The sequence below is a fragment of the Rhinatrema bivittatum genome, chromosome 5 (genome assembly GCF_901001135.1).
Source record: "Rhinatrema bivittatum chromosome 5, aRhiBiv1.1, whole genome shotgun sequence".
Classification (NCBI taxonomy): Eukaryota; Metazoa; Chordata; class Amphibia; order Gymnophiona; family Rhinatrematidae; genus Rhinatrema; species Rhinatrema bivittatum.
Genome location: NC_042619.1, coordinates 120401638 through 120414344, shown reverse-complemented (window position 1 = coordinate 120414344; position 12707 = coordinate 120401638). Strand labels below are relative to the sequence as shown.

At 40.3% G+C, this 12707-nt stretch overlaps 2 protein-coding genes across 12 annotated transcripts in view; one reads left to right on the top strand and one right to left on the bottom strand.

The window, feature by feature from the left end:
* Window positions 1-4434, top strand: part of PHF11 (PHD finger protein 11) — a 165346-nt gene extending 160912 nt beyond the window's left edge. For all 4 annotated transcript variants that reach the window (XM_029602846.1, XM_029602849.1, XM_029602847.1 and 1 more), the window contains one exon: window positions 1389-4434. In XM_029602846.1, coding sequence (XP_029458706.1) covers window positions 1389-1480 — 92 coding nt within the window. In that variant the 3' untranslated portion in view covers window positions 1481-4434. The remainder of the gene's footprint in view (window positions 1-1388) is intronic.
* A 2979-nt stretch (window positions 4435-7413) lies between these two features.
* Window positions 7414-12707, bottom strand: part of RCBTB1 (RCC1 and BTB domain containing protein 1) — a 115807-nt gene continuing 110513 nt past the window's right edge. For all 8 annotated transcript variants that reach the window (XM_029602836.1, XM_029602837.1, XM_029602838.1 and 5 more), the window contains one exon: window positions 7414-8264. In XM_029602836.1, coding sequence (XP_029458696.1) covers window positions 8124-8264 — 141 coding nt within the window. In that variant the 3' untranslated portion in view covers window positions 7414-8123. The remainder of the gene's footprint in view (window positions 8265-12707) is intronic.

Genomic DNA, 12707 nt, shown 5'->3' with positions numbered 1-12707 from the left:
TCTTTAGTCATACTGACAGGATGCGTTCCCAGGGGCTTTTAGGTGAGGGAAGGAAAAGTACAGCAAAAAGCCACTCCCAAAATTGCAGGTCCAAGTGCCTGCTCTTACCTCACACCCACAGCAAGTTTCAAAGCAAACATATATACATACATTCACTTCGAGAGCTCCCAAAGAGTGAGGGTAAAAGGTGTACATGGTCTTTGTCTGAATGCAAACAAATTTAAATTTGCCACCATAGAGATGCAATTTTGTGTAGGATTGTAGGTTTTGTATTTTTACTGCTCATATTGTACCTTCCCTGATTGATATTTTCCTGTGCTCACAGGCTGGGATGGAGCAGACTCTCGCTGTGCACTTCCACATGATCAATTGTTCTAATCTTAAACTTGGGTGTCAACAAAGCCATTTCCATCTGTTTCAAAAAGGCCAATATGCCTAGTACTGCCCTATTCCCACTAATGCCCTATGTTGAAATGCTACTCCCTTAAAAGCAATCCACTCATACCAAGTGACAGACTGAACAATAATTGTCTCACATGGGAAATCCTACACAGACTACAAAAACTGCACTCTGTACATTATATTACACAGCAAGGTCCCAAGACACAGCTTTAGGATTTATTTCTCAGACCCAGATGTTAGCCTATTTATAAGCATTTTATAGAGTCAGGGAGTGCAGTAGCCATTAGCTATTTTCCTAGACACACAAGCACTAATACTGTTGGCCTCACTATTTGCAGATTAATTTCTGTGTAGCCCTACCTCCCTTAGACTGGGCCAGACTATTGTGATTGGATGAGATTTCCAGTGAAGCATACCTGAAACCTGTATTCATTTGATCCTCTGTTCCTGTTGAATGGATGTGGTAGTAAAATGGTGGCTGTAGCTACCTTTTACCATTTTGGGTATTATCTTTATTTTCAAATGTCTGAAAACCTGTTCTTCTGCAGTGTGTTCTCTCTCAATTAACTATATCTTCTTTATGCAGTTATTTTATTCTATGTGTACTTTTTCATTTTGTATTTTTGGAGGAGTGTATCTTTTCTGCTTGCAGGCAGACAGGAACCACGTGCAGTCTAGCTACAAACAATCTTTACAAAAATCATGTATGACAAAATCACATCAGAAAACAGAGTACTCTCATCGCTTCTAGAGTTGCTCTTCAGCTTTGTGCTAAACTCACATGTTCATAGACTGTGGCAATATGGTATTTATGCTTATTAAAGCTTACCTACGCTGTTACCAGTCATATTGGCATGCTGCAATACCCAATAGGAAAATGTGGAATTCTCCCATTCTATTATGCTAGGCCATGCTTTTAGACTGACATTTCATTTTTGTAATTATTATACATCCTGCTTAACTTTTTTTTTTTTTTTTTTTTACAGAAATTAGAAACAAGATTCAAAAAATAGAGGACGAGAAAGCAAGTCTGTACAAGGAAGAGAAAGCACTGGATGCTTTCCTGACAAAATTCTGAGTAGTTACAGGAGGACCATCACGGACTTTGGAGAAATACTGTACATGAACACTGATGTCTCCCAAAAGAGATTGTGATTTTAGAAATAGCATGTTTTAAACATTTTTAATCATTTTATTCATGTACTGAAATTATGACATGACTTCTGCTATTGCAGAATATATGTATTATACTACATCGATACTAGTTAAAGTGTTCTAAATACAATATAGCAATCAAAAAGTGAAACAAGAACACTAATGGAAAATAATTGATGAAGGCTGAGTACATTAATGTTATTTACTTAGCCTTCATCAGTTATTTTCCACTAGTGTTCTTTTTTCACTTTTTGATTGATATATACACACACACACACACACACAAAGAATGCCTGTCAGTAACAGACCTGTGTTTTGGGCCAAGAAACCTAGTCATAACAAATAGGCATGAAATAGATTTGCATACACGGGACACCCACTATATGCAAATTATCTCATGCATATTCATTGTAGCAATCCTGAAAACCCGACTGGAGAGGTGAGCCTCCAGGGTTGGAAACACTGCCCTACCGCAAAGTGGTTCTGCTAGTAAAAGCAAAGACCAGAGTGCCTACTCGAGGCAACTGAAATAAATACCAGACTGCTTCTTGGGAGAGGGGATACAATTTAATAAAATGTTTCCCTCTCTTGAGGCTGCTCTCCAGGGAATCCCCTTCAGAAAGTACCATCTCCTCTGAGAGAAGATGAATGAACTCAGCAGACTTATGAACCTTCTTAATAATGGGGTCCCAGTCTTGAGTCCCCCTCAGCTTTAGGAACAGCAATTCAGGGCAATGAAACTCATCGAATAGTGCACCAAAAGACAAATAAACATGCCATCCTCTTTTTCCAAGGACACCTCTCCCTTCTCCAAGAAAGCTTAGCTAGCTTTCTCAAACAGCACCTCCTCAGTAAGGAGAAGGGGAGCCTCTGAAGAAAGTTAAAAAAAAAAATAATAATAATAAAATTAAAAGGTTACAGGGTTCTTAATCCCCAGCTGAGGCTTGGAGCAAAGCCCTAGATTTGCAGATCTCCCCACCAGGCTTCTAAACCGGAGAGACCTGATGCAGAAATCTCAAAAAATTCCAACTTCACCCAAATCCGTTATCCAAAGCAGGAAGTCACCTCAGCTTCTATGAACTTTGCTTTTTTTTGTTTTCTTCCCCCCCCCAACTTTAGCAGGCCTTCAAGCCAGAGTTGGAAAAGATGAGGAGCAGTGGAGAGGGAGGCAAGTTTAGGCTTTTCTCTTCAGCACAGGACTCAGTCACTCGTTTAATTTTGTTTTGCCAAATTAAACTCTCTGGGCTCTACCAAGACCCCTCTGGGACTCGAAATTCTCACCATGGACTTGCTACACTGAGTATAGCAGATACCTGGCCCTTAACCACTTTCTCTGCCAAACCCCAAGAAAAAGAGGCAGGCCGGCCTAATGAAACTCCTGCTGCGCCACCCCTCTGTTCTACCATCTGCTGCAGACAGAGAATACGGAGTTGTTCCTGTGCTCCACCACCTCTAAGCACAGGCATGCCAAGCTTGTAGCGTCATACCCAAGATGACTTGAGACTGTAATTGCTGGAAAAAGTGCCTCAATAAAAACCCATCAGGGTTTTGGGGTTTTTTTTTTTAATTTGCATAAGTTTCTACAAACCTGAATTTTGTCATTAGAGGGTACTGTGTTTCGATTGAGGTGGGAAAAATGCATATTATCCATTTTAGAATAAGGCTGCAACATAAAATGTGGAAAAAGTGAAGGGATCTGACTACTTTCTGAATGCACTGTAGATCTTTGTACAGAGATAGTGGTAGAAACATGAAAAGCACTCACAGTCCACAAGAAAGCCTCGGCACTTCTTCCCACACAAAATTGTATTCTTTGCAGATATCCTAAAATCTGACTGGGTGGGGGTACTCAAAACAAGTTTGGGAACCACTGCCCTAGGTGAACCTTCTATGCTCCCTCCTCAATTTACTTTCAGAGACACAGGATCTCCTCCTCAGATTTTGATAAACAATCATATCCCCCCCACCACCCTTCCAGGAACGATCCTATAAAATCACATAATTTGGACATCATACTTTTAAATATTAAACTATCACATACAGTATATATACCATATTTTTCGCTCCATAAGATTCACTTTTTTTCCCCAAAAGTGGGGGAAAATGTGCGTCTTATGGAGCGAATATAAAATTTTTTTTTAATTAACTACAACCCCCCCACCCTCCTGACCCCCCCAGTGTTAGAACATGTGTTAGAAAATGTGTTTCTTTGTAATCATGCATGTATGGTGTAGTCAGTTAAATCATGTTTATATTGAAGAATATGAAATGCAATTTTTACTATTACTTAGATGAGGGCCTCTTTTGAGATGTCTTCTAACTTCAGACACCTGTGTCCTTGGAGGCTTAAAAAAAAAACGTAAAAGAAACTTTACTTCTTATCTTTGTTCTTGGGGAGTTAGAAAATGAGAGCCCCCACCTGGCTACCCTTGTCAGGGGGGGGGGGGGGCAAAAAAGTTAACTTTCCTCAATTGGGATGCCTTCCAACTTTCTTATCTTTGTCCCTGGGGGGCTTCAAAATCTGAGCCCCCACCAGCCTGGCTGTTCTATTTAAACCCTTAAGAACAGTACAGGGAGAGGAACAGTAGCAGAGCAAGAAACAATGACCGCTTCATGACATTGGTAAGCCTTTTAATTAGTTATTTTTCTGCATAAGAGAACCCTAGCTAGTATTAGCTAAGCATGTACTAGAAAGAATTTATTTTACAAGAAAAGGTGTCTTTAGTAGATATTTATTTGATTGCTATAGTTGCAGTAACCATTGTTATCACACTTATGCTTATAGCTCTTTACTGTTTGATTAAGATAAGATTTGAAAAATATAATGCCTCATGAGCTAATCATATGTCTTAAAAGACTAACTTTTATCTGAATAAAGAGACTTATTTTCATACATCTAGTCTGGTTTATGTCTCTAAATAACTATTGGGGAACTCTCATCTCTAAACAATAAACTCCATCTCTAAGGGCTGGAGGGTCTTATGAAAAGGTAGGATAGGAGCAGAGCATATCCTGACCTTCACTGACACCAAGACTTGCCAAGAGTGCCTGGTGGTCCAGCAGGGGGCCTGGAGTGATCTCCCCCTCTCAGGCATTCGGCTGGCAGTAATCAAAATGGCACCAGTAGCCCTTTGCCCTTACCATGTTACAAGGGCTACCGATGCCATTGGTTGGCCCCTGTCACATGGTAGGAGCAATGGATGGTCCACGCCATTTTTTAAATTGGCGCCAGCAGTCCATTGCTCCAACCATGTGACAGGGGCCGACCAATGGCACCGGTAGCCCCTGTCACATAGAAAGGGCAAAGGGCCACTTTGATTACTGGCAGCTGAATGCCCGAAAGTATGAGATCGCTTCCAGGACCCCCACTGGACCACCAGGGACTCTTAGAAAGTCTTGGGGGGGGGGGGGGGGGGGGTTTGTAGTTAATTAAATTTGAAAGGTTGGGGGTGGGGTTTTTGGTTTTGTACAGTCTTCTGTAGGATCTTTATCCTTTTTGCTTCTATGTCATTCTTAACATATAACATTGTCACTACATCCCCATACCCAACTCTGTCCATCTTATTGTGATATAACTTGGTCAGTTATGAAGCTGAAATATATTTTCAGCACAATATACCATGATGATAATAAAAATGACCAAACTTGCAGATCATTTTACCTTCCCCAGAGTAAACTCCATTTACTACCACTCCCTATGTTCTGCTACTCAGCCAGTTCCTCACCCAATTAAGTTTTTATCCCAATGTTATGCTATCCAGATTGAAGAGAGGAAAACTGTTCAATAAGGCTTTTGACATTGTTTAAGTCCAGATAGGCAATATATACCACATCACCCTTGGCCACCACATTTGACACCACAATAAAGAACTTAGTCAACTTTGACAGAATCTTCCCTTTGTGGAGCCATACTGTTTGGTGTTCTGTATTGTATTTCTTTCAAGCTGCTGCACTAACTTTTTCTTTCCTAATATTTCCATAGTTTTGGCTACTGTTGATGTTTGACGAATGGATCTGTAGCCACCCACCTCCTCATTCCCAATTTTGCAAAGCAAGACTACATCCACTCTCCTTTAATCTCTAACAATCTTATCACATCTTGAAGGACAAGCTGAATATTGTTGCAAGAGGTGTGGTTTGCACTTTCCTGAGTGCTTTCAGTATCTTGGGATATACACCCTCAGTTCTCCCCCCCCCCCCCCTTTATATATCTAAGACCTATTTTATCTCTTCCTCCATTGATTGGTCAGTTTGCTTGTTTGGCCCTTTGCTCATCTAACCACCTGCTGGCCTCCATTTTTCCTGATAATTCTACCTCTTTTTGTAGTTTTCAGATGCTAATCTCTTTACTCTTAACAGTTTGGCTATATATCTTTAGAGTACTATATCATTTGCCTTTCTCCTTTTCTCTTTATTAACCAGCCTCACTCAGATTGTTGTCTTAATGCTTTTATTGCTGACTAAAGTGTCTCTTTATCCTTCAGCTCATATTCCTGAAGGGGCCTCCTCAGCACAGTCATCAACTTGAGGTTAGCCCCCCTGAAGTCCAGGACTGTAGTCTTAGTACAGTTCAGGTCATGTACTGAACCACACAGTACAATGATCATTAGACCTCCCAAGTTCTCCCTTACCAGGCTGCCCCATTTTGTCAATGCCAGGTGCAATGCAGCCTCTCAAATGAGCTCTTTAATAATTGCTTGAAGAACATTCCTTTACAGCAATTAAGACTTTTCCACTTATTGGATGTTGCAGCTGGTCTACATCCAGTAAACTAAAGTCATCTATAAGCAGAATGTCTCCATTGCACACCATTCTAATGATAATGTTTAGGTCTAAATCAACCTTCATTCCATGTGCTTGAGGTGTTTTTGGTGTTTCCAAGGTAACCCACAGCAATAAAATTAAGCTGCTTACCTGCAACATATGTTCTCCATAGAGATGTGGATAATCAGCCACACAAGTGGGGGATATCATAGCACTAAACATAGAAAATATCTAGCAAAGCCTAGAAGCCTTTTCTGAATATGCATAGGAGGTCCTGTGCAAAAGCCCCTTCAGTCTTACTTAAAGTTTATAACCCATCCGCAAAGGGAGAGATGTGAGGGTATGTGGCTGATTATGCTGTTGTTTATAGAGAGCATCCACTGGAGGTAAGCAACTTAGCCTTTTCTATCAATAAGCAGGAGGATTATTAGCTACAAACATGGGTTTCCTGCCAACAAAAAATGGAAAAAAAAAAAAAAAAAAGCAATCAGGACAGAGAAATTTGAGGGGAAGCTTGTGGTCAAAGTTCTCAGACCCAAAAAGACAGATTGCTAGATACTTCAGACTCAAATACGACCAAAAATCGCAGAAGTCTTAGGAGCAACCCCCTAAAAGTTAGACTTGTAGGGTCAGTATTTTCTCAAACTATTTTGACCTCGGGGCTTTGCTAGATGCTGTCCATTTCTGGAACCTACTCATATGGCTGATCATTCTGCTTACTGATAGAGAATTCAGCTTCTCCCTATATTTCACTGGCTACTATTGTGATCGTAATGTAAACAGCTGCTCTTCTCTTTGTGGTCTTCTGATTCTTGGATTGTCTGAGGAGGGAGTGCATCTGGTTGTTCCGCAGCAAATATATAAAAAGAAACTACTGTATATAAGTGAAATCAGATTAAATCCAAATGCATGCACGTTATAAAATCAGTACACACATGGACGCATACACGCTTGTTTTAAAAATCGACCCCACAGTATCCAAAAGGGCTGCCATAGACCAATACCTACATTGAGCTGCAGGAAGTTGCCCAATGATAAAAAGAATATATTTTTTAACCAAATAAATATTGTTTAAAATAGTGATCAAACATACCCAGTCTTGAATATATTTATTTTTACACAGCAAAGTACAAATTTAATGACTCGTAACAGTACAAAAAAAAAGTATCAAACTTTTTCTTTTTTGACAATAACCAATTAGACTTCAAATTTATAGCATAGATTCTTCTTAATCAAAATCACCTGAAAGGAAGAGATCTTCTAAAACTACAAAAGTTTCATATGCAATGTATACTGACATTCCAGTGAATGCTGGACAGAAATAAACTAATAAGTTAAAACTCCCACTGTACCAAAACATAGTGCGACATGGTAGAGGAGCAGATCAGGTGGATGGCTACATTTTTCTATATTCCCAACCAAAAATAAAATCAAACGGAGTTCATGCTCATTATTTTTGGTATTGCAATAAAATAAAGTTCAAAAAGGTTTCCATTTATCTTCTTGGCTGGCTTCAAACTCAGATCCTTTGCATGGCAAGGCACAGCACTTGCCACTGAGCTGGCCAATCGTGGTATCCTCTTAATAGTGCATTTCAGTTTTAGAAATTTCAACCAGTCTTCTCTTCAAACCTTTCAGCTGCTGCAAAACATCCTATCATTGGATGTGTCTAGCAAGGTTTCAAAACCACATAATGCAAGAGGGATGTGTGTGTAGAGCTACCTCAAACTTGATAGCCAAAGCACATCATAAATGCAGGACAATACAATCCTAAAATTCAAGAACACTTACAGCCATGGTTCTCAGTTCTTAAAAGCTCCGCATTTACTGGCTTTTGCAATGAATTCCTTTAGCAGAGGACCATCCATTTGCCAAAATGCTGCAGTCTGTGTAACTTCTGTCAAATGACTGACACAAAACTTAAAGCAGAATTCTTCTAAATCCTAAACATAAAACAAGAGAGGCCTGTTTATTAAAGAGTACTGGATTATTGTTATATACAGTGCAAGAAGGGTCCTTAACTCAAAGAAACCAGATATAGCACCAACATGATAAAACTTGCAGTTTCTTGTAGTCACTTACTGACCCAACCTGAAAGTCACTGCAGCCGTAGAGCACTCTGACAACCCTGATAACATGTCATCAGCACTCTGGGGTCTCACATTTCCCTTTCGCAACTGCTAATTCTGCATTACAATTATAACGTTTTCCCCAGCACTCAACTTTCAGAAGTAGTACATGTCATTTGTGACACAAACAGTACAATAGGCACTGCAGCAACACAAGCTGTTGTAGATAAAAGAAAACACAGCTATTCCAAATGTTGTTGCTTGATTTCTATATCCAAAAAGAATGTTAGGAATTAAGGTTTCCTAATGTAGCACATGATCAGAAAATAAATTTATACATACTGCTAGTTCTCTAGATTCAAGGGATTATATATCCTAAACTGTTTTGTGCCTGTCAGTAGCATGTCTAAAACAGCGTGGTTGTGGTTTTAGGCCACTTAGATACCTAGAAACATGTAAAGTAGAAAATTATAGGCGATACCTTTTTATTGGACTCCCTATGTCTGTGATTAGCTTTTAAGCGCTATGCTATATTCAACAAATTAGTGCAAAATGAACAAAGGAGACTGAATTACAATAGCATTTTCAAATCATATAAAGAGTTATAAAAGCTAAGTAAAAGGATGCAACTAACTTAACTCCAGTTTTCACTTCTTGTATACAAAAAACAATTATACACATCCATGTCCGTGTTACTGCTTTATCCCCTCAGTTATTAAAGGACAGCGACAAACATCAAAAGTACTAACAATTTTTCATGCAAAAAGGCCAACACCATAAAATAATCTCCAAGAAAAACTGCAGCTTAATTTAACATCTTTGCTTGCAATATAATCTCAGAAAACTATTGAGCTGGTATCTCTTTAGGAACATACAAGTCAGAGTAGGGGAGAAAATGAGAAAAACCATAAAAGAAACCTACCGCCACCAATGCTGGTGGAGTAAGCACAATAATGAAATTCCCTGTTCCTCCAATTCTTGTTTTTTGGTAGTTATTTAATCTGAAGAAAAACTGGTGAGAAGCAATTTTCCAACAGAAATTCAGAAAGATATGCACGCATATACTGGACACAAAAGTCTGAAAACTGTGAGCAGCAGCACCAATCCACAAGGCTTCAACCTTAGCTTCTGTGCCATTTACACATCATTCATAATTCAACAAGCCTTAAAAACACAAAAAAAAAAAAGATGAAGTTAACCTTTCATTCTCACCTCATGCATGGATTAAAAAAAAAAAAATACTAGGCATGCTGGCTCAGTATTTTAAGGGTTTTCACAAGGAAACTGAAATGTCAGTAAGAAAGGTTTACAGGGGAAAAGCACTCTTAGTAGCCAGAAAGTTGACTTGAAGACGGCAGAGTTGCTTACCTGTAACAGGTGTTCTCCGAAGATAGCAGGATGTTAGTCCTCACACGAGTGACATTATCAGATGCAGCCCAGCACAGAACTTTAATTTCAAAGAATCTAGAACTTTCAAACAGGCCCTCCTGAGCATGTGCAGCTGTAGTCATCACCCTGCCCCCCACCCCCCAGGCAGAGGCCCTCAGTCCATGATATAACTAATACATGGAGAACCCAACTCCCAGGGGAGGCAGGCAGGTTTCTTGAGGACTAACATTCTGCTGTCCTTAGAGAATACTTGTTACAGGTAAGCAACTCTGCTTTCTCAGACATGGGTGAATCCCTAGCTATAGGCTGTCTGAGCAGGACAAAGTGCAGAAGCACTACCTGTCTCCCTTTTGCCTGTGAGGCAGCCAACCCAAAAGAGGTCCAGGCTGGAGAAGAGTTTGGGTTCTACAAAAAAAAAAAACATTGAAATGACAGAAAAAACCCTCATGCATAGCAGGGGTGCCTAAGGCAGAGGAGTGATGAGTACGAGTAGAAGCGTACGCTGCATCATGGAAAACATTACAATCAGGGTTTCAGATTAGTATCCCTGACAAAGTAGGCCTAGAACCTCCTGGGTACAGGAAAGCGCCTAGAGATGTAAACAAGAGGACTCTTGGATGAAGACCGCACAGTTTCCTTCGGTGTTAGAAGACAACCAAAAACACAACTGGGGCCTCAAGAACTCCCCAGAAACTGCGGTCCACTGACATTCGAAGGACAAAACATCTCAGCAGAAATGTGCCCATATGTGACTGATAGGCACAATGGACAGAAAAGTCCAAGCAACGCTTGTAGAACAATAAGCAACCACGGCAGGGCTCAAGACAGACCCTACGTACCAAAGCATCAGACCTAGCTGACCATGCAAGACAGCGTCAAGAGTTTCAGGGGATGAATGGCAACTCCTGAATAGATCACTAGCCCAGCTCCCAAGTAGGGAGAGAAGTTAGGCCTGAAGCTCACCCACATGGCACCCTCTCAAGGGCAGGGCTATCCATCTTGCCCACAGGATTGGTTGGGTGAACAGGAAGGCACTTTGGGTAACCTAGTGAAGAGAGAAAAGCTGAAGGCAGTATTGGCCAGAGCCTGGTGAAAATATAGGGAAACCATGGTGTATCTTTCTCTGCAGGTATACACTAAGATATACCATGAATGCCTTAGCTTTTCCTCCACTCCCCTCCCCCCAAATATCCCAACTGGAAGTCGTAGGGAGAAAGAACACAAGGAGGCACAACGCTAGACTGCCAGGGTAAGCACAAGCCACATATACCAACCCAACAACCCACCTCTGATTCCAGTAGGGAGCCCTCAGCCTGCATGGAACAGCTGAGACAGAGAATTCCCCAGGAAAGAATTCATCAATACTCCGCTAAGAGACAGGAAGATGGGTTACCGCAAGTGCAACCCTGTCGAACAAGATTTCTTCACCAGACCAGAAACCCTAATGGTACGAGGGCAGGGCCAGGGCAATCTTGGAACAGACTCCAAGCACCTGACTTAGATATTAATACCCCAGCCATGATTGCAAATACTTCCCCCAAGGAAGCATGTGGTCCAGTAATGGACCAATCGTTGCATAAACCAGGACCTCCCCCGTCCACAGAGAGTTCTCTCTAAAATGGAGAAGTATAGCTTGCAAGCCACAGCAACCAAGAGCAGCACCTCTGTTGCAGAGTCCCTTGTCTCCCAACTTTCTCAGTCATGGATATGGTGATAGGATGAAAAGGCATACTTGCCAATTAGATGGACTAAAACCCTCTTCACGGAGGTAGGATCCCACAGGCGAGAATGGCTGACCAAAACGGCCCACTGAGCTTACCAGGTATCAAGGTGACTCCTGGATGGGAGAAACCCTTAAAGTTCACCTGGGAGATACTCTGGAAAGGCTCCCTCATGAAATAGATCTGATGTGCCTTAGAATGACCTAAGAAGAGTGCTACCACTTGACTGGCTCTTGGAGCTTGCGAAGAATTGAGGAAGATTCATCATAGACCTTGCCACAATCCCCAGCCTCTTCCTACATAAAATTTCTGAATTTGGCCAAATCTGCTAAAGTCTTAAATTGTTCAACATATGGATGTCTATTTTTACATAATTACAGCCAGAAATATTCTGCATATGTACCAAGGATACTATCTACAGACTCCTCTGATAGGCTGAAGACCAACTCTCGGCTGAAAATATGCCCAGAAATATACTTTTTAACTAAATTTAACAATCTAAATCAGTTATATATTAAATTATTTCAGACTTCCTATAATTGCACTCTGCTGCTTGCCTGTTTCAGATTCAGATAACTATTGGCATGACAATTTACACGTGTTGCCAAAGTAATACGCAGAATGATTAAAAGAAGAACACATTTCATAACCTGTAACTTTATTATTATTTTAGTGAAGTACAATATCAGATACATGTCTCAGGTTTTGGTATTGGTTCATATTATGCCTGGTCACATTTCAATTCTTACCTGGTAGTAGAACACTACATATTTTACTGCTATAGCCACTGTTTCTCCTCTTTACCAAAGGATTATACAAAGTTTCTCCTGCCTCCATCACTCTTCTCACCTCCTCTTAAACCCTTCACATACCTAAACAAATAGACTTTGTAACACATGTAATGGTTTAAAGGACTGTCAAGGACCACCTTTCACTTTACAACTCTCTGCAGCTTTAAAAACACAGATGATGTAATCCAACCTACAATTTGACTTAATGAAGGAAGAACAATCCTCTAAAGATAAGTCACAAATGTGAAAAGTCAGTCCAATGAAAAAGGTATCACAACTTATTTGCTGACCTTTAGTTCTGTCTACAGCAATAAAAGGTACAAAGCCTGGGGTATGTCAGCTCAATGTATAAATAAAAAGACTGGTTTAAATAAAAAATTAACACATTTACTATATTCATATTAAAACATTCTACT